The sequence below is a fragment of the Uloborus diversus genome, chromosome 2 (genome assembly GCF_026930045.1).
Source record: "Uloborus diversus isolate 005 chromosome 2, Udiv.v.3.1, whole genome shotgun sequence".
Taxonomy (NCBI): domain Eukaryota; kingdom Metazoa; phylum Arthropoda; class Arachnida; order Araneae; family Uloboridae; genus Uloborus; species Uloborus diversus.
In genome coordinates, this window is record NC_072732.1 from 123,280,218 (window position 1) to 123,303,875 (window position 23,658).

Here is a 23,658-nt window from a genome sequence, read left to right on the forward strand (position 1 = left end):
ATTTAGAACGGGAACTAAACGGAAACTAAACCCTTGTAATCTTCAACGAAGGTCTTGTAGAGGCGTAACCGGGAGACGGAGGGAGTTGGGAGGTGCAGCGGCTACGCAGCTGCGCCTTTTGTCGGTGAACCCCCATTTATTCCCTACCTGTTGCTTTATGAGCTTGAGTTAGGATATAACGCAGCCAAAGCAATGGGAAACATAATGCTGTGCTAAAGGGAAAGGCTCGGTATACCACAACACTGCAACAAGATGGTTATTAAAAGATTAATGTTAACTAGTATAAAGGTTACGAGTATTATGAAATTAGAATATTACTAGCAAAATTACCCGGCGTTGCCTGGGTTAGCAATAATTATGAGAAACAATCGTTACTTGCATTTGTTTTCTGTTTTAAGTGAAAGAACTTAAAACACACCTTTTTGACGTGATTTAAAATCTAGCTTCTTCCTTACTCATAAAACTAAAGTAGCAGTAAATAAAAAGAGCAAAATAGTATTCATTTAGAAACGAAATTTACGAAATCTTATACAAATTTGAAGAATTTCCGAAAGATGAAATTAAACTTCACATGTTTAAAAAAATTTATCAGTTAATACTTATTTTTTTTTACATGGAGTCTTACCTTCTTTGTATGTCTACTGAAGAACGAACTGTTTAAAAAAATGTAGCCGCGCGCCCGTAACTTGCCCCTGAACCCTTAAACTTGCTTTAGTTATTTTGGAAAATTTCAATCATTGTGGGTTCTTGGTGCGATTTAAAATGTTACCGAATTTGCGGGAATCGTTTTGGGATACCTTGGATAATGCTCCCCCTCCTTACTTTGTAAAACGGTATGTTACTAATTTTTATTAAAGAGATATTGTCGCCATATGCTAAAATACTTTTGGTCACCATAAAATGGCGCTAAACAATTTCATCCGAAATGTTTCCAAAATAAGTAGTAAAATTTGGCGATGGTTTGAATTTGTGCACAAAGTCACATTAATGGAAGTTTTTGTGTTGTTTATGGATTTGCCTAGTTTAGATGCTGGATTATTTTACAGTAAAAAAAGTTTTTAAAGATTCTTTGATTGACGATATTTTGTTTACGTGGTGAAAGCTGACAAACATTATTACGCAGTCTTTGACTTCAAAAACCGCGACAGTTGAAAAAACAGCCAAATGCATCCGCAATTGAAATCTTTTTGCATAAATTTTGGCGAGGTTTCTGCTGTTAGATTGGATAATGATTAAAAAATCCAATCAGCACAAATAATTTTGAAAAAAAAAAAAAAAAAACATTAATTACACTAAAGCTCCGTTTAAATGGAAAATAATCAACCAAATCTAGTTATTATTAGCCAATCTTGGAGGAAAAAAAAACGTTACTTTAAGATTTGACTTGAGAAAAGCCTCAAACAGTCAGACGAAACACAAAAACATTCAACAATTCTAACTATGAACTGGGAGTTGAGATGATACACTAAATAATGAATTGGGTTGAGGAAAGCCTTCGAACATATCATCTTCAGCAGAAAAATAAGCGCTTTCGATGGACACATAATTTTAAAATGTGCACGTATTTTTTCGCCGTCATAGTGGGGCATTTATGCGAAAATTTGGACAAATTAGAATAAAAAAGGAACTATCAATCGGATTTTTTTCGAACTGGTCTACAAACCTCCCCAGTACCAAAAAGAACAAACGGTGAAAGTTTCAGCCAAATCTGCTGGGTAGTTTCTGAGATCTTAGGGAACAAATTTACCAAACTCCATTTTTATATATATAGATTACATCGCCGAGGTATTGAAGAACTGGCTGAAAGATAGCTTAAGACGGAACATGATGGCCTGTTCAATCTATAATTCTAGGTGAATAATGTTAAAATGCAATTCCAACGAAATAAAGTGAGTAATTTATTGCAAAATTTATGACTCGCCATAGTAAGATTATATATCTTATATGGTCATTTATATGTTTCAAGGCGGAGTTGAAAAGTAGTAAGTAATTTTTTAGCAACAAGGGGCATTTATGTATTTGAATGGATGTATGTTTTCTAGGTCTTCTTAGCGGAGTCTTTCCATGTTCTAGGAACATTGCTTCTCATCTTCGTTGTCTTCCCCCAAATTCATTCCATGAGATCCCTTTCTCTTACAAGCGCCATTTGTTTCTGTTCATCTTTCTTAAACCTGATTACAGTATGGGACTTGCGATGCAGAAGAGAATCAATGACAAGAAGAGCATTCGACATAGCTGCTCTTCTTTTTCAAACGAGTGGAGTTGGGTTGTGCATCGCCTTCTCATTTATAGAGCCTGATAATCGAGGACTATGGTGGTGCGCCGGTGTGTCGCTGTTACTCACTTCTTTCGCCTGGTGGGAAAATTTCGTGAACGAAGACTCCTCGGTTTTTACAGTTCTCGTTGACATTAAGTCAGATGTGGAAGAAAGTCGCTCATTCATCTATTTATTTATTTCATTGTGGAAAATGGTCTTCACGTTTGTAACATTATTAACGCATTTAGCCATTCATGACGATGTCAAGAGTTTTTTCAGTGAATTTAAGAAACATTTTCAAGTTCACAATGTAACGTCTTCCATTTTGACTGTAGGGGACGCTATTGGGGAAGATTTGGAAATACCGAATCATATGACCATTTCTCCTGAATTTATTCCACCACCGCTATTTTCCAATCCTACTCTTCCGTTGGTCGTAACCCTACTCCACATAGTAGGAAGCTATGTATGCTACACATGTGGCAGATTCGTGTGTAAAATCTGCATTCAGGTTTTCAGCTATGCTCTGCCAGTATGTCTGACAGTCCCGTTGACACTCTGTTTGCTGATAACAGCTTGTAGTATGAGGATTCAGTCCACGTGCGCTTTTGCCGAGCTGACGCCCTATTTGTTCTGGAGCTGTCCAAAAGATCTGCCTACATTTCTTTTCAAGGAAGGAGGATTTGTGTTAATTTTTTGGATTGTCTCCCAAGTGATTATAACCATCCATATTTGGACACCAAAAGAGAAAAGAATGGCATCTACCAATGAGTAAGTGGTTTTTCCAAAAAAAAAAAAAAAAAAATCATAATGTTTAGTTTATTAATAAAATTATTCTGCCTTATATTCTGCTTTTACAGAATTCACTGTTGAAAAAAAAAAAAAAAAAAAAAATCTGAAACGTTACTGAGTATTTCCATGTAATGTTTCGGGATTTCAATGACTTTTATCCACTTCCTAAAAAAATCAAGTATCATTGTCTAAAGGTTTGCTGAATGGCTACAAGTTGCATGAATGCAGACTTCTCACTGTTGTGAAAAATATTTTTAGCTCCCAGTTTAAAGATTAACTGTGCGTATTTATAAAGTGCATAGACTTCAATTCAATCAATACCCGCACAGACTAATTAAGCTCCCATAAAGAGAGGATTAGTCCACGGGCTAGATAGCTTTGCAAGAATTGCTGGCGAGTAAAACCTTGAATTTTACTTGCAATTCTTTCTTAGCTTTGGCCATGTATGCAATACTGCTTATGGAACTTCCTTGATAAATCAGGAAGGTGGCAAGCTATTATGTTATACTTACCTAAGTTTGCCCTAAAGCTCCAGAGACACGACTTGCTTTAAACGGAAAGATTTCTGAATTTTTCAGGAGGCTTCCCGGATAAAGTTTTGAAGGTTACTGAATTTTAGCGGAAAACGATCCTTTTTTTTTTGCAAGATATGTTACTGGCCAAAATTGGGCACATTAGCTGCTCATTATTTTCCAGGAACGTTTCTGAAGCGTTTTTATAGTGTTACTACTATTATTTTTTGCGTCAGCACTCGTGTTTTTTTTTTTTGCATTCAGAAATGAACGTAATAATTTCTTCAACTAACGACATATTCACAAATAATTCAAGAGTTTTAACCAAATAAGGGCAGTGATAACGTAAACGCAGGGATAGTGGAACGTCACGTGCAATCACTGTAAAAAAAAATCCGAAACGTTACTGGTTATTTCCGTGGAACGTTTCGGGATTTCAGAGGTTTTCACCTATTTCCCCAAAAAATCAAGTATCTTCGCAAAAAAGCTTCCTGAATTGCTAAAAGATGCACGAATGCAGACTTTTCACTATTGTGAAAAATATTTTTTGCTACCAGTTTAAAGGTTGACTGAGCGTGTTTATTAAGTGTATCGGCTTTAGCTTAATTACGGCCCGTCTGGATTGACTAAGCTCCCAATGGGAGCAAAAAAGTCACTGGATAGCTGCAGCTTTCCGAGGCAGGAATTGCAGGCGAGGAATATGGTTGATCCTTGCTTGCAATTATTCGCGTAGCTTTGGCCATGGTTGCGATAATGCTTCTGGAGCTTTCTTAGTAACCAGGAAGGTTCTAATCAAATACATTAGACCTGTTCAATTTTTGTAGAGGGTTCACGACTGGCTTTTACTGGAGAGATTCCCAGTATTTCAGGAAGGTTACTCACTTTTATCGGAAAATGTTCCTGGTTTTTGTAAGATATGTTACTCGTTGAAATTGGGCACATAAGCTGCCTATTATTTTCCAGGAACTTTTCTGAATCGTTTTTACAGTGATGAAATTTTATTACATGCCATCTTTTTAACACGCTTTTATTAGCTTCACCTGTATGTATGTATGTATCTTGTAACGGAATCTTGCAGCTCAAACTTCGCCCACTTCCTGCGATCGAATTCTTTTGAAATTTGGCACGCGACCTCAGACCCGATTACAATGCAATATTCTATAATCAAATTAATTAATTAACTCTTTTAATTGTTAGTTTCCACCAATTTTAATCAATATTTTGGCATAAATCCAACAATGGAAAAGGAAAAATTTAAAAAAAAAAAAATACATTAAAAGATGCTCGCAAAAATTATTTAAAAATATCTACAAAAACCTTTAATTTTTCTGCATCAGACAAAATTTGTTCCAACGTTCTAAGGTAATTAGAACATGAAATATAATTGTTTTTAACTAATTTCATTGCAAAATTTAGGTGAACCTTTAATTGGAAATTCATTGCTGATCAGACCATTGTTGAACAAAACTTTTATTCAAATGCATCTCAAATTTTCAAAGTAATATAAATATGATTTCCGCAAACATACATCGATGACTCACAGTAGCTTCCCATCAGGGTGCCCTTGTCTTAACTTTAAGATATTACCTCGCACTCGTTTTATAAATAATTTCATTAATTAAGTCCCAATCTGATTCAAATTTTCATATACCGCAAAAAAAGAAAAAAAACTTTGCCTGATAATTCTCCAACATAAGACTAAAAAACAGAAAAATAAAATAATAGTTTAAAAAACTAAAAAAACACGCTTTCGTAGCAAAATGAACTAAAATGTGAAAAATAATCTTTGGATGATAGTAGTAGATGATTGCATTAAAATTAAGTGATAGTAGACCAATCACTTAATTTTAATGCAATACAAAAAAGCGTGGGGGGGGGGGGGCTTCTTATCATTTGTCTTGAATTTCTTCCATTTGTTGTCCAAGCAAAAATGTAAATAGACAGCACCCCACGGTTTCTTGTATTGCATTAAAATTAAGTGATTGGTCAACTACTATCATCCAAAGATTATTTTTCACATTTTAGTTCATTTTGCTACGAAAGCGTGTTTTTTTAGTTTTTTAAACTATTATTTTATTACACTTCAAATCAACAATAATCCTCATCCATTCTTTTAAATCTAAGCACATTATGGTTCTGCATCCTATTTGCCAAAAATTCTGTACAGAAAAAGACACAAATTTTCAAAGTTTTAGCGCACTAATTTTCAATTCAATTTGATTTAGTAATTTTTAGAGATGTCCTGAGAGTGTCATATATAAATCAACATATATGTAGCTAATAAACTGTTTAGATCTGGTATATGCCTAAAAATCTTTGCTTCGTGTTGTATAATAGCAAAAACTTATGTTTTGTAACCAAAAAAAAAAAGGAGAATATAAGTAACAAACGTGATTTTAAGGCGGTAAAGTGATAATTTAGGGCTATAAATTAGTGATCACATGTAAAATTTTAACCCGGTATGAGCACTACTAAAGAGTCATATTATTGAATCTCTGCAGTGTTGCCAACGAGGTGAAGTTTTCCTGTGTACTTTTAGCCACCTGCATCTAATCCTTCGTCATGCATTCATTTTGACTCATTCATTTTATCTAATATTGTTTTAAATATAAGTTACCCAAGCGATTAAAGAACATTTTTTTGTTTGAACTCATTTACACGTTCAAAATACTATTTTTCGTTATGCAGGTTATTTGTAAATCCTTTGTACAGCACAGCCTTTATCGATCAAAGCCTTGCATTGAATCGAAGAAAAGAAAAGCCGGTAAGAACACTAAGCTGTAATTTTGGAAAATTATTGAATCTCCACTCAATATTTTTCATGATTTTATCTTATGTGAACTGCATTTTAATGTATGAAGGTAAGGCAACACATATTTTTATCCGTCTTCAATATGTTTCTGTTTTTAAAATAATTCAGAAAAAATATAAGTCTATAAAAAACGTTAGTAAATTGATCTGATTTTCTGAAATATGACAAGTACCAGCTTCAGTTCCGTTTCTGAGAGCAGAATTTCTTTGGCCTCTGTAAAGAAATAAAGTGTAGTGTTTTATTATAATTGCTACATGCAGTGAAAGCTGTGTAAGTTGACCACTTGCGGTGCACTACTTTAGTGGTCAACTTAAATAGGTGGTCAACTTACAGAGGTTGATTTATACAATAAGGGATGAATCCGTGCCTGAAAAAAAAAGCGGTCAAGTTTGACAGATGGTCAACTTACAAGGGTGGTCAACTTCACAGGTTTTACTGTACTACTGAACAGCAAGGATTAAGAAGAATAAAAACAAGAGATACCGTTACGTACAAGCAACTACAAAGCGTATATGAGTTAAACCGTGTGACTGCTGCTAATAATAAGAATTTTTTCTTCTTTATTAAGATGAATGACTACATAACAGATGAATGAATTAAACATTTTCCCTCAAGTGAAAAATTGGCAATTGATCGAAGAAATCAGAGCTTTTTCATCACTCCTCAGTTGACACACTCAATATTGAATGGTTATTCCATCCGTCGCGTTTCCTCTTTTCAAAAATTTATCTCGTTTTACCGATGTTGTTCAGACTTGTAAATTATTGCTAGGCTTCGGTCACAATTGAGCTTTAATGACAAGCTTAAGAATTACTGTTGTAATTTTATCCGTACAATTATGTAGACTACACACACACACAACAGCAACATGTTTCGTGGCAAGAGCCACGAAACATGTTGCTGTTGTCCCTGTAGCTATGTAAGTTGCCCAACTACGACAGCGTTCCTGTCCATTTTACGTAATCGTATGAACAACTAAAAACTTAACACAAAATTTTACAATTTTGTGTTAACTTGTTCGAAAATTGTACATTTTTTGTTTAATTTGTTCAAAAAATTGAATAAAATCCAGTAAATATAGGGTCAAAAACAGGAGCTGGAATCAGAAATATAAAAATCTATTTTTTTCTTGAACTTGAGAACTTTAGTCAAAGGAGTATTAATTCTATTTCTGCAAGCTTTTATCTTACTAATAACATCAAACTTTATTGTTTCTTTGGTTTTAGATGAGCTTGTATGATTCGGCTGTTGCTGTGGAGGAAGCTTTACGAGTTCATCAGCCCCCTCGCATTCTAGCTTGCGCCACTATGTGGCACGAGACCCTTGACGAAATGGAGCAGTTGCTCAAGTCGATTATGAGGCATAAATTTCTTTCTTATTATTATTTTAAATTAAATAAATAAAATCAATAGCGTGATGATTGCAAAAACCTTTACAGCCGAGCAAAAGCCAAACCCTGACAGCCAAAATCCACAGCATCCGCTCCAGGCATAAAATGCGTGATTTTCGTCTCTAATACTAAGATTATTGCCATGACTCTACATCATCAGTAATGGCAGCTTTTCTATTGCATATTATGAAAATAAACTAATCATGTCCCTCTGGGTGAAAGTAAGTTTCAATAATGGAGTTCTTGACAGCCAATGAATAAGTATGAGCGCATGATAGTCAAACTATGCTATTTGAGACACCGATTTGATTGAGCTAAAACGTTTCAAATAACATTGTCTAACCGATTGGCACATTTCTGGGGGGGGGGGGGGAAGTGAGGGGGGAAATACGAAAACTGATTTTTTGTGACCACCCTAATATGCACAAATGCATTTGTATCCCGACTCTATTAATAATTCTTCAGGTTAGCAGACGCAAGCGTAACTTTTTGTCTGATCCCATCTTCAAAAATCTCAGGAAACGATGCTGTGTTTGAAAGCCTGTTATTTAAAGTATCTCCAAGGGAATAATGGGGACTGTGAGGGAGGTCCAGGAGCTGCTCATTGTAAGCAGTGCCTCAATATCGAAAGCGAAAGCAACGAAGCAAGAACTACCTAAATTTCTGTTTTCTCTTCCTGTCCATAACACTCACATTACGGAAAAGTAATGAAAAGTAATGTAGTAAGTAGAGGATAATCAATCGCATGAGACTACAGCTCCGAATCTCTACTCTTTCTATCTACAGTCTGCACAATGAACCCTATAAATGTGGGAGATATTTATGTCAGATCCTCCGAATCTCCGAATCTCTACTCTTTCTATCTACTGTCTGCACAATGAACTCTATAAATGTGGGAGATATTTATGTCAGACCCTCGATAATTAGCATGTATGGTTTCGACTGTTCTGTACATAAATAACATTAATACAAGAAAATGTATACAAAAAGGAAATTAATTCAATTAGTTCAGCTGTAAAAACAGCGAGTTAATCAAACTCAGAATCAGAAATTGTCTGAAAAAAATCAACACCGATGAAATATTAACGATTTTATTTAAATTGAAAGTTTCCTCCTCTTCTTTACTATTTTGCATTTTGTATTTTTCAATTAGAATTTAATGATGTAGTCTTGATCACACATTGGTGTTTAGGATATATAGCAGTTCCTTATACTAATTTCTTTCATTCTTATAGAATGGATGGAGATCAATGCTCTCGAAGATTGCTGCAGGAACAATTGAACTGGAAAGACCCAGATTATTACGAAATGGAAGGTACATCTCAAATACCTGATTGTTTCCCTTATTTTGAAGGGTGCCTATTATACTTCATAATGCAGGGTTAGCATAGAAGAATATCCCGGTTTTAAAAGTTCATATTTCATAAACTATTGTTCTTACCACTATAAAAAATACATAAAATAAAGATAAACTGTGAAAGTTTTTTTTTAACATGCGTAACTACTTAAATATGCACGTTCCGCACTAACGCAGCCAGAAATTCATTCTGAAAGGAGTTTTCTGGACACAACAGTCCTTGCACGTGTATTAACTACTGCATTAGGATTGAAAACAATGTTAAAACCAAGACGTTTGGGTGGGGGGTTTACCCCAAAAACACCCAGCAAAGTGGGGGGTTTTACCTCAATTCGCTGCGCCATAGACGTTTCGCAAAGCTGGATTGGCCGCGCAAGTAATGATAATTTACCCTTTATGCGTTGGCCAGCCAGATCCCTAAACTTAACCCCATGTGATTTTTTTTAATGAGGTTTTGTCAAAGACAGTGTTTATACACCACATTGTCTACAACGTTGCAAGAACTGAAAAATGGCATATGTGTAGCATTACGAAAAATTGACAGTGAAACACTCTAAAATGTATGTTATAGATGTGTGTCGCGTTACGAAAGAAGCACACATCGAACATTTGTGAGAGAAAAAAACTTTCACAGTTTATCTTTATTTTTATGTATCATTTATAGTGCTAAGGGTAGAGATGTAAAATTTCCGGAAATTTTGAAGTGGTGGAAAAAAACCGATTTTTTATCCGTTTGTTTCGGGAAAAATAGGAAAAAAATGGAAAAATTGATTTTTTATTAATAAAAAATGGGTTTCCTAATAGCTCTGTGTTTCTAGAACACATAAAGGATTAAGCATTAAAAAATATATGTAATCCACGCATCATCTTCTTTTTCTGCTTCACAGAATTACACATAAAAGTAAGTTTAATTAGAAAAAAAAAACCGTTTTGTTTTATAACTGAGAGCTTTCTTGATCAAACACCAGAAATAAGTCAAGTCGTCGTTCACCAATAATATTGAGTAATATGTGTCTAATTATAACAATTACATTTTCTATTTTAGATCGCGTTTGAAACTTGAAATAATAATTGCAATTTTTAACTTTTAAACATGATTGATATTGTTTGAAAAAAAAATTAGTATTTCCCTTCCGTACAATATAACTTTACAGTCTGAAAATGAAAGCTATTAAGTTTTGATTTTTTCCAATTCGGTCTAATTCCAAATCAAAGCTATTTTTTTTCTTTTCCTTTCCAACAGAAACCCCAAACCAAAACTGCGTAATGATTTCTAAAGCTGAACCAAAACTTAAAACTGGAGTTTCAAGTTATTCATACGGTCGTGCCAAGCACAGTAGTAAAAGAAGTCATACCTACACTTTTGAACAAAACTGAGTTATTGTAACCAAGTGTTTCTCTATTTCGTATTTTACGTAATAAATAAAATGTTTTTGAGTCATTGCATCAGGAACTATTTTTAACCGACTTCAAAAAGGAGGCGGTTATCAGTTCATACCGTATGTATGTTTTTTTTTGTTTGTCCACTCACAGCGTCTCACAGTGGACCGATTTTGATGATTCTTCTTTTAATGGATAGGGGATGGCTCAACTTAGGTCCCATTACTTTGGCCATATTTGTTCTTTAGAAAAAAGTTATGGGCAAAAAACAGTAAATTTCGTGCAATTTCCCTATTAAATGATCAAACATAAAACCCATTGTTTCAACAATTTGGTGCCATACAACAATAATATTAATAGTAATTGTGGTGATAATTTTGAATGAAGGCTTCTCTGAAGCAAGCATCAAGTTTCTTCAGTGTCATTGCTCTATAGTGGGAGTAAACCCAACGTGGAAGCGAGGTTTATGCAGTGATTAGGATCTGCTTAGCCTTCACAATGCTACTAGGTTAGGTTTGCCTCAACTATAGTAGTATTTTTATCGTTATCATGTATGCCAATAACAAATGATTTGGGCTGAGTAAGGAGATACAGGATTGCACAAAAAGCAACTATGCTGTGAAATGTAAATTAGTTAGAGAAAACGTAATATTTAAATGGTTATAATTAAATTAACACACAAATGAATTCCAGCGAGGAACAAAGATAAATTTTTATTGTCAATAGCTTAAAGTTTAAGGCGCGTTTTTATTTTTTTAGTATGGAGCATTTTTATGAAAAAAAAGGGTAAAGTTTCGCTATAGTAACTTCTTAATATTTCTGAAATACATTTACACTAAAAAGAATAAAATAAAAAAATTTTGAAAAAAAATAGAACCGACTTCAAAATTGCTCTAAAAAGTGAAAAATAATTTTATTCTTTAAACACCATCGATAATACTTTTAAACATAATTTTTGAAGTTGGCGCAAAAACGATCGATAAAATCATTCACAGCCATAACTCAACTACAACTATAAATTAAACCAGGCCCAGTTTCTTCACTACCACATGCATTATGCATTGATGACAGCATATTTGAGTAACGATATAAATGTTTCGTTCCTAACTTTGGATGATTTTCTGATAACAATGTGAACGAAGCATGGTTACAATGGATTTTACTTTTTGTTTTTTGCGCCAACTTCAAAAATTATGTTTAAAAGTATTATCGATGGAGTTTAAAGAATAAAATTATTTTTCACTTTTTAGAGCAATTTTGAAGTCGGTTCTATTTTTGTTCAAAAATTTTTTAAATAAAGTCTGGAAAAAAAAATCTGAATCAGCTGTATGGAAGAGCCAAACTTTAAAACAGAATCTCCCTGCTTGAGCTCAAACGCAGATTCCACTTTTGTGCTTAGCACGGCACTATACAGGGTGTGGCAAAAAAAAAAAAAAAAAAAAAAAAAAAAAAAAAACTCCTCGGACAAAAGTTGCATTATCGAATGGAAGTAAAGTAATTTCATTTTAATGGCTGTCTTATTTAGTTTTGTCTCTCGCTTTATTAGAAAATAATTTACAACATAACTCCTAGTTTATGTATTGTTTTTCTTACAATTTTAAGCAGAAGATCTGCTATTTTAAAGTTATTTAACCAAGTAGAATGATAGTTCGTTTGCTTGTTGTGCCTCGACAAACAGTATTTGATGCGGTATACCGCTTCAAATGGTTTAGAAAATTATAGTCGATGTCCGGAAAGTGTACAAAAACAAACAGTGAACATTTCAGGAAAACATCACCAAAATCCGAAGTCAGGCTTTGTCTGTGATGAAATCAACACAAGCGACAAAAAAAAAAAAAAAAAAAAAAAAAAAAAAAAAAAAAAAAAAAAAGTTTTTTATTTTTTTATTTTTTGTTAATGACGGTCATAAAATGAATCAAAAAGTGTACCAGAAGGACATTCTAGAAGTTGTTGTACTTCTGTGGACCTAAGAGCACTTCAGCGCATCAGTGTAGATTGGACATTTCAATTTGACTCCACACCAGTTCATACGGCCAAAAAGACAAGAGTGATGCAAGGCGCATTGTTTTTGACTTGAAATCATCTTTAGAGTGGACGCTCTACTCGATAGATCTCAATCACATTTGTTACACTGTATGGCTTGTTTTATAGTCAAAGGTCTACTCTAAACTACACATAAGTTTGGACTCTCTAAACCAATTGCTTTATAGAAAATATGATTGATTAAAGGACTTGCGGAGCCCTTGAATGAAAATTTTCAACCAGTTGCACTTTTGTTTTACTTCAAAAGGCGGCTAGTTTGAAACCAATTAATTTATTCATCGCTAAAGGTCTTCTCATATTATTATTTTTTGTGTTTTGTTAATTTATTTATTTTTAATAAAGTTATATGAAAAATTGCTTACCCCCCCTTTTTTAAATTTTTTTATTTGCCTCACCCTGTACATTCGGTTCGCACAGTCAGCAGAAACATAGTTCTGTGATTAAAGTTATGCTTGCTTGTTTTATGAAGAAGGAAAATAAATTCTTCACTAAGGATATTGGTTTAATTTTTTATGCGAGAAGTATTAAATGTTTTTTGATCTATATGCAAATTACATTATCATACAACAATTTGCATTATCAAAGTTAACATGCTAGGAGGAGTAGGGAGAGGAAATTGCATTAGAATTTAAGTATGAGAAATTTCTAATCACTTTTTGCTGAAAATTTCAATTAAAACTTCCTGAAAAGTTTATAAAATTCATGTTTTCAATTTTTCCGAAGTGAAAATAAACCTCTTCGGAAAAAACGGTTTTTTTCCGTTTTTTTTTCCAGAAATTTTTCGTTTCTTTTTCCGACTGTTTTCATCTTCAGCTAAGGCTCATAGTTTATGAAATATAAATTTTTAAAACCGGATTATTCTTTTATGCTATCCCTGTATTATTTCAAAACTTTTGACCTTATTCATTAAGGATATTTAAATGTTAAGCATTTTTTTCCTTAAGGAAAATGCAGCAGAACCTCGATTATAGGAACTAATTGGGACCGCTAGTGCCTCGGATGTCTGAAACCTCGGTTAGTAGAAACTTCGTAAAAAAAATTGTCAGGATCGCAAATTTTAAAAATGTATTAATTGAAAATGCAATAGAAGATTTTTAAGTAATGAAAATGAACATATAGAAAGTAATGCTTCACAATGAAAGAACTAAAATAGGAAAAAATCTTGTAATAAGTTTGAAAAAGTCAATTGAATTTTTTTACAAGATCAAGTTAAATATTGAAAAATAAATTAAAAAAAAACATTAACTTCCAGAAAATATTTCAACTTTTAAATCGAAAATTCATTATCTTACTAAACCTATACTATTTTTTTTTAACAAGTCTGTTATTTTTCTTTTTAAAACTCCCAAATTTCTGTCAATAGCTGTCCGATCACGCAAAAAATAGACTTCATATTTGCTCGGTTAATCGAGGTTCTACTGTTTTTCAAGTTTGGATACATGACATGCCTTGTAGAAGGCGCGGAAAGAAAGAGCGGTATGCAACCATTGATTTTAATTCACTTCTTTAACAAAAAAGCACGAACCTTAAAGAGCTTGAGGTAGTATACAGACACTAAGCCGATTTCTCAAAAGCGCTTTCCGATTAGCTTGATCCGGAAACTTATTACTTCATCATGGATAATCCACTATTCTTCTCTAAGTCCAATTACTAAATTATGCTGATTAATTTCTTATTGCACATAAAGCCTCTCATTGATCATCTTACAATTGATACCACCTGTCCCAAAGTATTAGATTTTAAATTACTGTTTTACAGCAGTTTGCATGTTTTTATCGCGTCATGTACTTACTGTGCTCGCCTTTAGAGCTGTTTAAAAGTGTAAAGGAGATTTTAATGCCTTTCTGACTCAAAAAAAGTGTAATTTTCATTATTTTTCTGTTTTTTTAAAGGTATTTTTAGTATTAGAAAAAGAAAATTTTATGCTCTTCTTTCGTTCATTTCGATCTGACTTTTCGAGGCTAACACACACCTGCAGAAACTGGTACCCATGCAAACTAATACCGTATTACGCCGCATTATCCGACATGCCGGAAAAAAGCGAGGTTGACAAGCATGCCAGGAAATTCGAATTATCCGGCATGCTGGATAATTCAAGGTTTATTTTTCAACAAAACAAAAGTAAATTTCCCCATTCAGCTCTAATCAGAAAGCAAACCACTGTGAGGGGGAAAAAAAAATCCCGAAAGTAACCTTTTTTTTGAAAAAAGTGTGTATAGCATATAATACGTGCTTATTATATATGGTAGGTCATTATTAATGGATTTAATTATATGCCATTAAAGTAATCAATTCAGAAACAATCATCGTTACTGCGATTTGTTCAACATTTTTTAAAAATAAATTATTTTAGGTTCCTTTTAGAGAGGTAAGTTTAATTTTTATTTATTGAATAGTTATGGTAAATATTTTATCACTGGTTTAGGGACGATAACGTACTGCTTAAATGTTTGCCTACTTAGTTTTAATTTCATTTTGATAAAATTATTCGTTATCAAACAATATTTTTATTGTTAAAATTACAAATGACATTGCTAGTAAATATTTTTACAAAATTAAACTGTTTATACTAATAAGATATGTATAGAACTTATATTCATTTTTAAGCTGAACATTTATTTTTTATAGTATTAATTCTTTTTCCTAACCTCGATTTTTCCGGCATGCCGGAAAGAACCAGGCAAGTGTTATTGAAATTCTGGTGACCCCCGAATTTTGCGGAATGCCGTATAACGCGGGGTAATACGGTAGATGCATGCCTTTTCGCTTGTAAACCTAATGTTTGCCTTTTAATCTTATCGGTGGTTAGACAGTAAAATATAAATGAAACATTCTCCAATTTTTCGCACGAAATATTTCGTCTGTTACTGCACACCAAAACTCAGCAAAACTAAGCATGCATCGATATGATCATATGAAGCTGCACAGATACAGTAATAAAAACGAGCTGATGTGTGCCTCACATCTCACATGACTTCCTTTTACTCCAATTCAATATATTTTTCTCATTATTGGCAATTTTAATGTGATTCAATAGTTTACTCTTTAAATATCACCAACAGTGGCCAAATTGAAACTAGATTTAAAAAAAAAAGTCAATTTGTCGCTAAGTTCGCGACAAAACTTGGCGACCAAAAGACTGGCAATATATCGCCAAGTGTCCGCCAAATTGTAACACCGCTTGAGTTTACATCGTAATTAACAATGATTTCCCCCAAAAAGGGGCAAAAGACCTTTTTAGAAACACCCAAATGCAACCAAAAGAGGAGCTGCACAAATAAAACCCACTAGGAGTCTATGTACCAAATTTTTACTTTCTAGGACATATCGTTCTTGAGTTATGCCACATACATCCGCACATACACATACATACATACGTACATACAGACGTCACGAGAAAACCCGTTGTAACTAACTCGGTAATCGTTAAAACGGATATTTCGCATGTCTATACGTTTTTAGGCACTTATCCACGTGTGGTAGAGTCAAAAAAAAAAAAAAAAAAAAAAAAAAAAAAAAAAAAAAAAAAAAAAAAAAAAAAAAAAAAACTCAACATTCATTTGAGGGTGAGCAAAATGGAAATTAAGGTCAATTTTTGAGTGAAATTTTTTTCGCAAATACAATGCTTCCTTTTTTGTAAAAGGAAGTAATAACAATGATTATAATGTATAGATGTGTTAAACAATTTTAAAAAAATTAAATTCCATGAATTTTATATTTTCAAGTACCTACTGATATATTTGTTTTTATTAATAAAACTTTATTCGTTGCTTTTATGAGGAAGAAGTCTAAGTTTCTTTTACGCCAACACCTTAAAATAACTCTTTTTAAAATCTAAAACAATTTTCAATCCTGTAGTAAATGTAACACAGAGTATGAAAGCGTGTTTTCTAGATGAGAAATTGATTTTTTCCCTTCTAGAACATAACTAGAAAAGTATTGATTTTGAAGCTGAAAAATTGTTTTCATCAGATAAACCAAATAACCCTGAAAGATTTCCAGAGAAAAGAGCATCAAAAGGAAAATCTTTTGCTTTTCCTTTGTCATAGTTCTTTTTAGGTGTGAATTCAAACGGAAAAAAGAAGATGAAAATATTGGAAAATGTAAACAAAGAACGTGAATTAAAAATTATTAAAATAACTTGCATTTATATCATAATACGTTTAAATAGTTTTTAGAGTGAAGTAATAACAGATGTTTAAAAGATATTAAAGTGATAGTAAGTTTAAAAGTGATCAGATTGTTTTTAAGACTAAAATTTCAAAAATGTTTCGAGAAATCATGCTTGCTCTTTTGTTATTAAAATTTGCTTCGTTCATTTGCTACCGATAACGTGATAAGTCAACTTCTACTTAGGTCAACAAAGAAAAATATTATTTGAGTTGCTTTTCACTTCCTTTTACAAAAAAAGGGAGCATTGTATTCGCGAAAAAATTTTCACTCAAAAATTGACCTTAATTTCCATTTTACTCACCCAGAGTGAATGATAAGTTTTTTTCTCGACTCGACCACACGTGGATAAGTACAACGTATAGACACACGAAATATCCATTTTGACGATTCCCGAATTAATTTACATTGAGTTTTCTTGCGACGTCTGCATGTACGTACGTATGTATGTATGTATGTGTGTATGTGAGTATCTATGTCGCATAACTCAAGAACGGTATGTCCTAGAAAGTTGAAATTTGGTACGTAGACTCCTAGTGGGGTCTAGTTGTGCACCTCCTCTTTTGGTTGCATTCGGGTGTTTCTAAAGGGGTCTTTTGCCCCTTTTGGGGGGGGGGGAAATCATTGTTAATTTCGATGTAAACTCAAGTGGTGTTATAATTTGGCGCACGCTTGGCGATAGATCGCCAGTCTTTTGGTCGCCAAGTTTTGTCGCCAATTTGGTGACAAATTTGGCGATTTTGGTGATATTTAAAGAGTAAACTGTTAAATTACATTAAAATTGCTAGTAATGGGGAAATGACATTAAATTGGGGTAAAAGGAAGTCATGTGATGCACACATGAACTCGTAACTCGTTTATTAAACAATTACAATTAACTGGAAAAAAATTGAAAAAAAAAAAAAACGCTATAGTCAATTGTTATGTTTACTACTACTGAAAACTAAAAAAAAAAATTTGAAAAAAAAAAAAATAGAACCGACTTCAAAATTGCTCTAAAAAGTGAAAAATAATTTTATTCTTTAAACACCATCGATAATGCTTTTAAACATAATTTTTGAAGTTGGCGCAAAAACAAAACGTAAAATCCAGTGTAACCATGCTTTGTTCATATTTTTTTCAGAAAAGCATCCAAAGTTACGAACGAAACATTTATATCGTTATTCAAATATGTTGTCATCAATTCATAATTTATGTGATAGTGAAGAAACGGGGCCTGGTTAAATTTATAGTTGTAGTTGAGTTATGACTGTGAATGATTTTATCTATCGTTTTTGCGCCAACTTCAAAAATTATGTTTAAAAGCATTATCGATGGTGTTTAAAGAATAAAATTATTTTTCACTTTTTAGAGCAATTTTGAAGTCGGTTCTATTTTTTTTTTTCAAAATTTTTTTATTTCATTCTTTTTAGTGTAAATGTAGATATTTCAGTAAAAGTAAGAAGTTACCTAGCAAGAAGTTCGGCTCTATATCACTGTACTGCTTTAGAAAAGCCTTTGTTCAAAATTATCATTACAATTACTATTATATGGCACCAAACTTTTATAACAATGAGTTTCATATTGTCGCGTAGATGAAGATAGCGAAGACAATGTGAAAGCCAAATGAAGCGAATACTCGTTAGTCTCAACTCGAGATCTTTATTCAAAACCACGAATGCACGTTACATCTCCTTATATATAACTTGAGAAAGTGCTGGAACTTTCCAGACTTGGAAAGATACAGAAATTAATAGAACATTCGAGAAAATACGGGAAACAGTAGAAACGAAATTTTAGTAAAATTCACTTTGTCCTAGTCGGGATTTGAACCCGTGTCGCTCGTGTGGGAGGCGAGAATTCTACCACTGAGCCACCGGTATCCACGGATGAAAAGTGCGTACTTCGCTATAATATCATTTTAATCATTTAATAGGGAAATTGCATAAAATGTACTGTTTTTTGCCCATAACTTTTTTTCTAAAGAACAAATATGGTCAAACAAAGTAATGGGACCTAAGTTGAGCCATCCCCTATCCATTAAAAAAAGAATCATCAAAATCGGTTCACTAGGTGAGACGCTATGAGTGGACAAACAAAAAAAAAAAAACATACATACGGTATGAACTGATAACCGCCTCCTTTTTGAAGTCGGTTAATTAACACTTGATGTTAAGTTAATAAAATTAAATTCAATTAATGAGTTGATGCTTGAAAAAACTATTAACATTAAGTGTCATTCAGTACTAGTTTTGGGAAATGTATTTGAACTTGAGTGAATGAAGAAAAAGTACTTTTTTAACGATTGAAAATTTGGATAAAGTATGTATGTGTAGGGAGAGTGAACTAATAGAAGGAATCGAATAATATCGACCGTAGATTGTAAAATTCAGCCACGCACTGATAGTAGTTAATTGAAGAGCAACGAGACGCAAATCGATTGTAAACAGTACCAAAAAAAAAAAAAAAAAAAAAAAGGCAACTCTCCAGTACTTAACAGTGTAAGCTATACTAATATTATAAAGAGAGAGGGCGGATTTTTGTGTGTTTATACGTTCGAGATAATCTCCGGAATCACTGCACCTATTTGAAAAATTCCTGCACTATATGAAAAATGCTTTCTTACTGAGTGACATAGGCTATAAAATTCGAAAAAATCCGATAAATAAGTCATTTTCTTTAAATTCCAATTTAGGCCCAAACTTCACATAAATTTCCGAATATGGGAGTGAAAAATTACTTGCACATTATATCATTGACTCCAACTCTTGAACTTCAAAATCAGTTCGGCTCCGACTCCCCAGCACTGCAACAAATTTGGGTTGCCGAGTCGGAAGAAAAAGAACCGACTCCAACTCACAGGCAATTTTAGAGCCTTTGACTCCTACTCCGACTTTTTTTTATCCCGAAAGCAGTCAGACTCCGATTTTGAATCGGAGTTTCAAAACTTTCGAACTCCGACTCTGACCATTTTGCTTCAAAATCAGTCCTACTCCAACTCCGACTCTGCAACCTTGCAACAATTTAGGGTTGCAAAGTCGGGAGAAAAAAAGCAAACTCCGACTCCGGGAATTTTAGAGCCTAAGACTCTGAGTCCGAACTCGCAAGACTAGCAATCAGTAATTATACACCAAGCTTACAAAAGTAGCAGATAACATACAGTACAAATCTTTTAATAAGGATTGATTTCGGATGAATTAGATTTTGAATTGTTTCAGCACATAATGTAAATATTTATTTGATTTGTTATTATTATTTTCAATTTCAACTCTTAAACATTGAATGTTTACCAGAAGGTTTTTAGAATGAAGGTCTTTCTTCCTGTTTTAACTATCTACGTAAATAACTATTTGACAGTTATTAACATTGCTAATTTATGTATAATTTTTGCACACATTTCTGGTAGATCGAGACAATTCGTGAAAATTAAAAGCATCCCTTTTTTTTGGTAAAGTCTGCCCATCTCTGTTCAATTCAAATGAATATGTATTCTGAAAAAATATCGTCTACTTTCGAAAAACAATATTATTAAAACAGAAGATTAAAGCCAAGCCAAGTAAGAAGAAAACAAAGTGGAATAATTCAACCGCCCTCATAGACTAATAATAAGAGTAGACCGAGCTTTCCCAGACTTGCTGAAGAAAAAATTGGTTCATGGATACATCATGTGACTGGTGGAAAGCTTGGCGAAAACTTTGGCAGCATGGTTGCTAGATGGCAACATTATCTATAGTTTGGCACTCGACATGTACTTTAAGACGTAATGTGTTTTCATTATAATTTCTTCCCCAGGTGCAGAGATTGAACTGTTTTTCTTTTAGTTGTGCATTATTTTGACATCAGTAATTAGCTTTTGATCACAGTTTTCAGCAACTTTTATTTCATTTGGAACACAGCGTTGGCGTAAACGTTTTGCGTTAACGCAAAAATGTACTAATCGGTATCTTAAATTGAAATTGTAGGTAAAAATCTTACCGTTTGCCGATTCTTTTCGGGCGCTTGCACCTTTAATTGCTTAGAGAGTTATTGAAATTGACTAAAGAAAACGCTCAATACTATCTAAACGAAAAATTCACTATATTAACAAAATATTTACAACTTAGAATAACAAATTTACAAATCGGACTCCATAAAAGATCTTTCTTCCGTGTTCCATCAATTCTATTTATTTTATTTCTAGCCGGCGCGTTGATCGTCTGCTACGATCAACGCCCGCTGTTGCTAGGATATCCACCAGTCACATGGTTTGGTTTATGAGCAGCAAAGGGGTTGCCATAGCTCGGTCTATTCTTATTATTAGTCTATGACCGCCCTATTTTTTAATTTATCGTCTGCGTAAATTTATTTTTATGATATTTTGGAAACAATTAAGAGTTGTTATTTTTTCTGAGAATATTAGATCGACCAAGTGTGTTGTGAGTAAGCGAAAGTTTTCAGCCTGAATTATTGTGATAAGTTTTTATGTTGTGCATCGGTGTAGTTAAATTGAGCGCGTGCGTGTGTGCTTTTTGAAAAATAGTATTGAAACTTTCTCTATGATTGTTATTAGAAGATTAACAGAGTTTTGAGCATTGTTGAAAGATCAGTTCTAAAAGGTATCGTTACTGATTATTGTTACTAGCAAAGGCAACGCTGCTAACCTTTTGCCAGTTTTAAATAAATAACGGATACCAGGCCTGTCATTAAAACTCCCCCTCCCCACTTCTTCCCGGATTTAAAAATATGATGTAACTGCATTTTTCATGTATTTTGATTTTTATTCCTTGTAATGACGGTCATGTACAAATATATGTTTAAAGAGTTCGCTCATTGACTGAAAATTTATGGATTCTTGTGTCTTGTAATCAATGTTTTGAAATTATTTCATACGCAGGCACACTAGTATTTAAATTAAAGCATAAAAGTAACAAATATTTATTTTCAAATCTAAAACTTATTCTAAACGCATCTGCTGTTCACAGGAGCTTGGCGAGAAGCTACTCGCCAACAAAGCAAACGTACACAAATTACTCGAGAGCCGTTAAAATAATTACTAGTTAAGTAAAAAGTGTTTTTATGGAACTAAAATGTTATTTGCACTCATGATATACAATGTTTTATTACATTTATAGGTAAAATCAGTACAAAAATTTAAAAATTACTGGCAACTGTGGGAAATGTACTCGTTGAATGCACATATATGTTATTTTTTCTTTATTTAGAAGTAAAAAACATTTGTACACACTTAAGAAAAGTTACTGGATTTCCTGGTATGGCTTTTTCTTCACAGTTTATAATGCTACAATACTGCTTTATTTCTATAAATCTAATTTTTCCCTTATACAGTTAAATGTTTTTATCATTCATGGCTTCAGCTAATGAAAACTTCTTCAGCGGTTACGGCCAACTAGAAATTGCTCCAGAGGTCACATGGTATGGTTGCCGTTTCGCGATAGTAGGGTTGCACTCTCTCCATCTATTCCTTCTCAATGGTATTTTCCTAGCGATTAAAATATCAAATAAGATTTTATGATATATGATCAAGTTTGAAAAACCAGACAGATTTTTTTTTAACTACAGGCTTCATCTGGAGAGAAACAAGCTTAAACACTAAGCCAACACACTACATTGGAAACACTTGTATTTGACAAACAGAAGACAAGGACAAAATAATGAAATACAAAATTCATCGAGCAACCGTTCTAAAATAATACGTGTTCTGAACATTTAATTATTGCTTTAATTTTTACGAGTTAGTTCTTTTGGAATTATTCCTGTGAAAATAATAAGCAGGATATTATGATATTTCAAATTAATTTCTGTAATAAACCGATGTTGGTTGCGTGCATCTTATGCATGTTTCATCATCAAAACTTTTTATTGGATGTTTAACTTGAAATAATGAAGAAACTTGTCTGTTTTCAGCTCACATCTTTTTTGACGATGCTTTCGTCATCAGTGATGAAGACGATGATAAGATGGTTGTGAACAGTTTCGTAAAGGAACTCATCGTGGCTGTTGATACCGCCGCTGGGTAATTTCTTGTATCAAATGCTATAATATTCCTAAGTAAAATATGTCGGGGAATGTGGGCAAGGTGAAATGGTGAAATATTTACTCACCATATTTTCAGCACCATCTATCTCATGTTATTTTCTATGTAGAAACAGATATAGTCTATTTCATACATTGCTGTAATCCTCATTAAATAATGTTTATAATACTATAAAAGCAATTTTCTCAGTTCACAAATTTTAGTATTATTCTACTAGATACAAGTTCCCAAAATAAGATCGAACACGTTTTCAACACAAATCACGTCGTAACTCAAGCTATACAGATCGAAATGCGACGTAACTTCCTCCTCAAAGGTTTCAGACACAAATCTTTGTATTTACACCGATAGAGTGCAGCACAGAACTCTACGCTAGATTTTAAGCCCCCAGTTTAATTTAAGCAGTGATCCAATATAGGCGGTCTTCCCCTACGTATATAATAGCAAATAATAGAGTAACGCTGACGTCATAAACAATGAAACTCGCGCTGGCATCATAATTTGATAATATTTTTGGTAATATTTGACATGGCAGGGAAATGCTTTATTTTGACAGTCCTGAACTGAATCCGATAACTTAAGTGTTTTACTGGTGATTGTTCACTGCGAGCGATTATTAGCGACACACACGTGAATTGTTTATTAAATAAAATATTACTTTCGGCAAATTTGGCGACATCCGACACTTTGCTGTGGTAACCCTAGCAGCGCAACATGAAAAATCCGATCCAAAATGGCTAAACTTAAGCTGATGCGTCACCTATCTATATAGCAACTCTAGTAAAAACAGTCGACAATGAACGCTAACTACTGGAGTTCAGGGTTAATCCATCGGAGTTAGGATTAAAATTTCCAATATCAAAATATCACCAAACAGGCAATTGCTGCGTTCAATTGTAGAAGCAAATTTTCACCCGTCGAACCTTGACGGG

General features: G+C 33.2%; 1 protein-coding gene across 1 annotated transcript in view; it reads left to right on the top strand.

Moving 5' to 3' along the window:
* The window catches only part of LOC129216521 (chitin synthase chs-2-like), a 104,882-nt gene that overhangs the window by 6,995 nt on the left and 74,229 nt on the right, over nt 1–23,658 (top strand). The window contains exons 3-7 of the mRNA XM_054850735.1: nt 2,074–3,028; nt 6,250–6,397; nt 7,600–7,733; nt 8,999–9,078; nt 22,597–22,705. Coding sequence (XP_054706710.1) covers nt 2,074–3,028; nt 6,250–6,397; nt 7,600–7,733; nt 8,999–9,078; nt 22,597–22,705 — 1,426 coding nt within the window. The remainder of the gene's footprint in view (nt 1–2,073; nt 3,029–6,249; nt 6,398–7,599; nt 7,734–8,998; nt 9,079–22,596; nt 22,706–23,658) is intronic.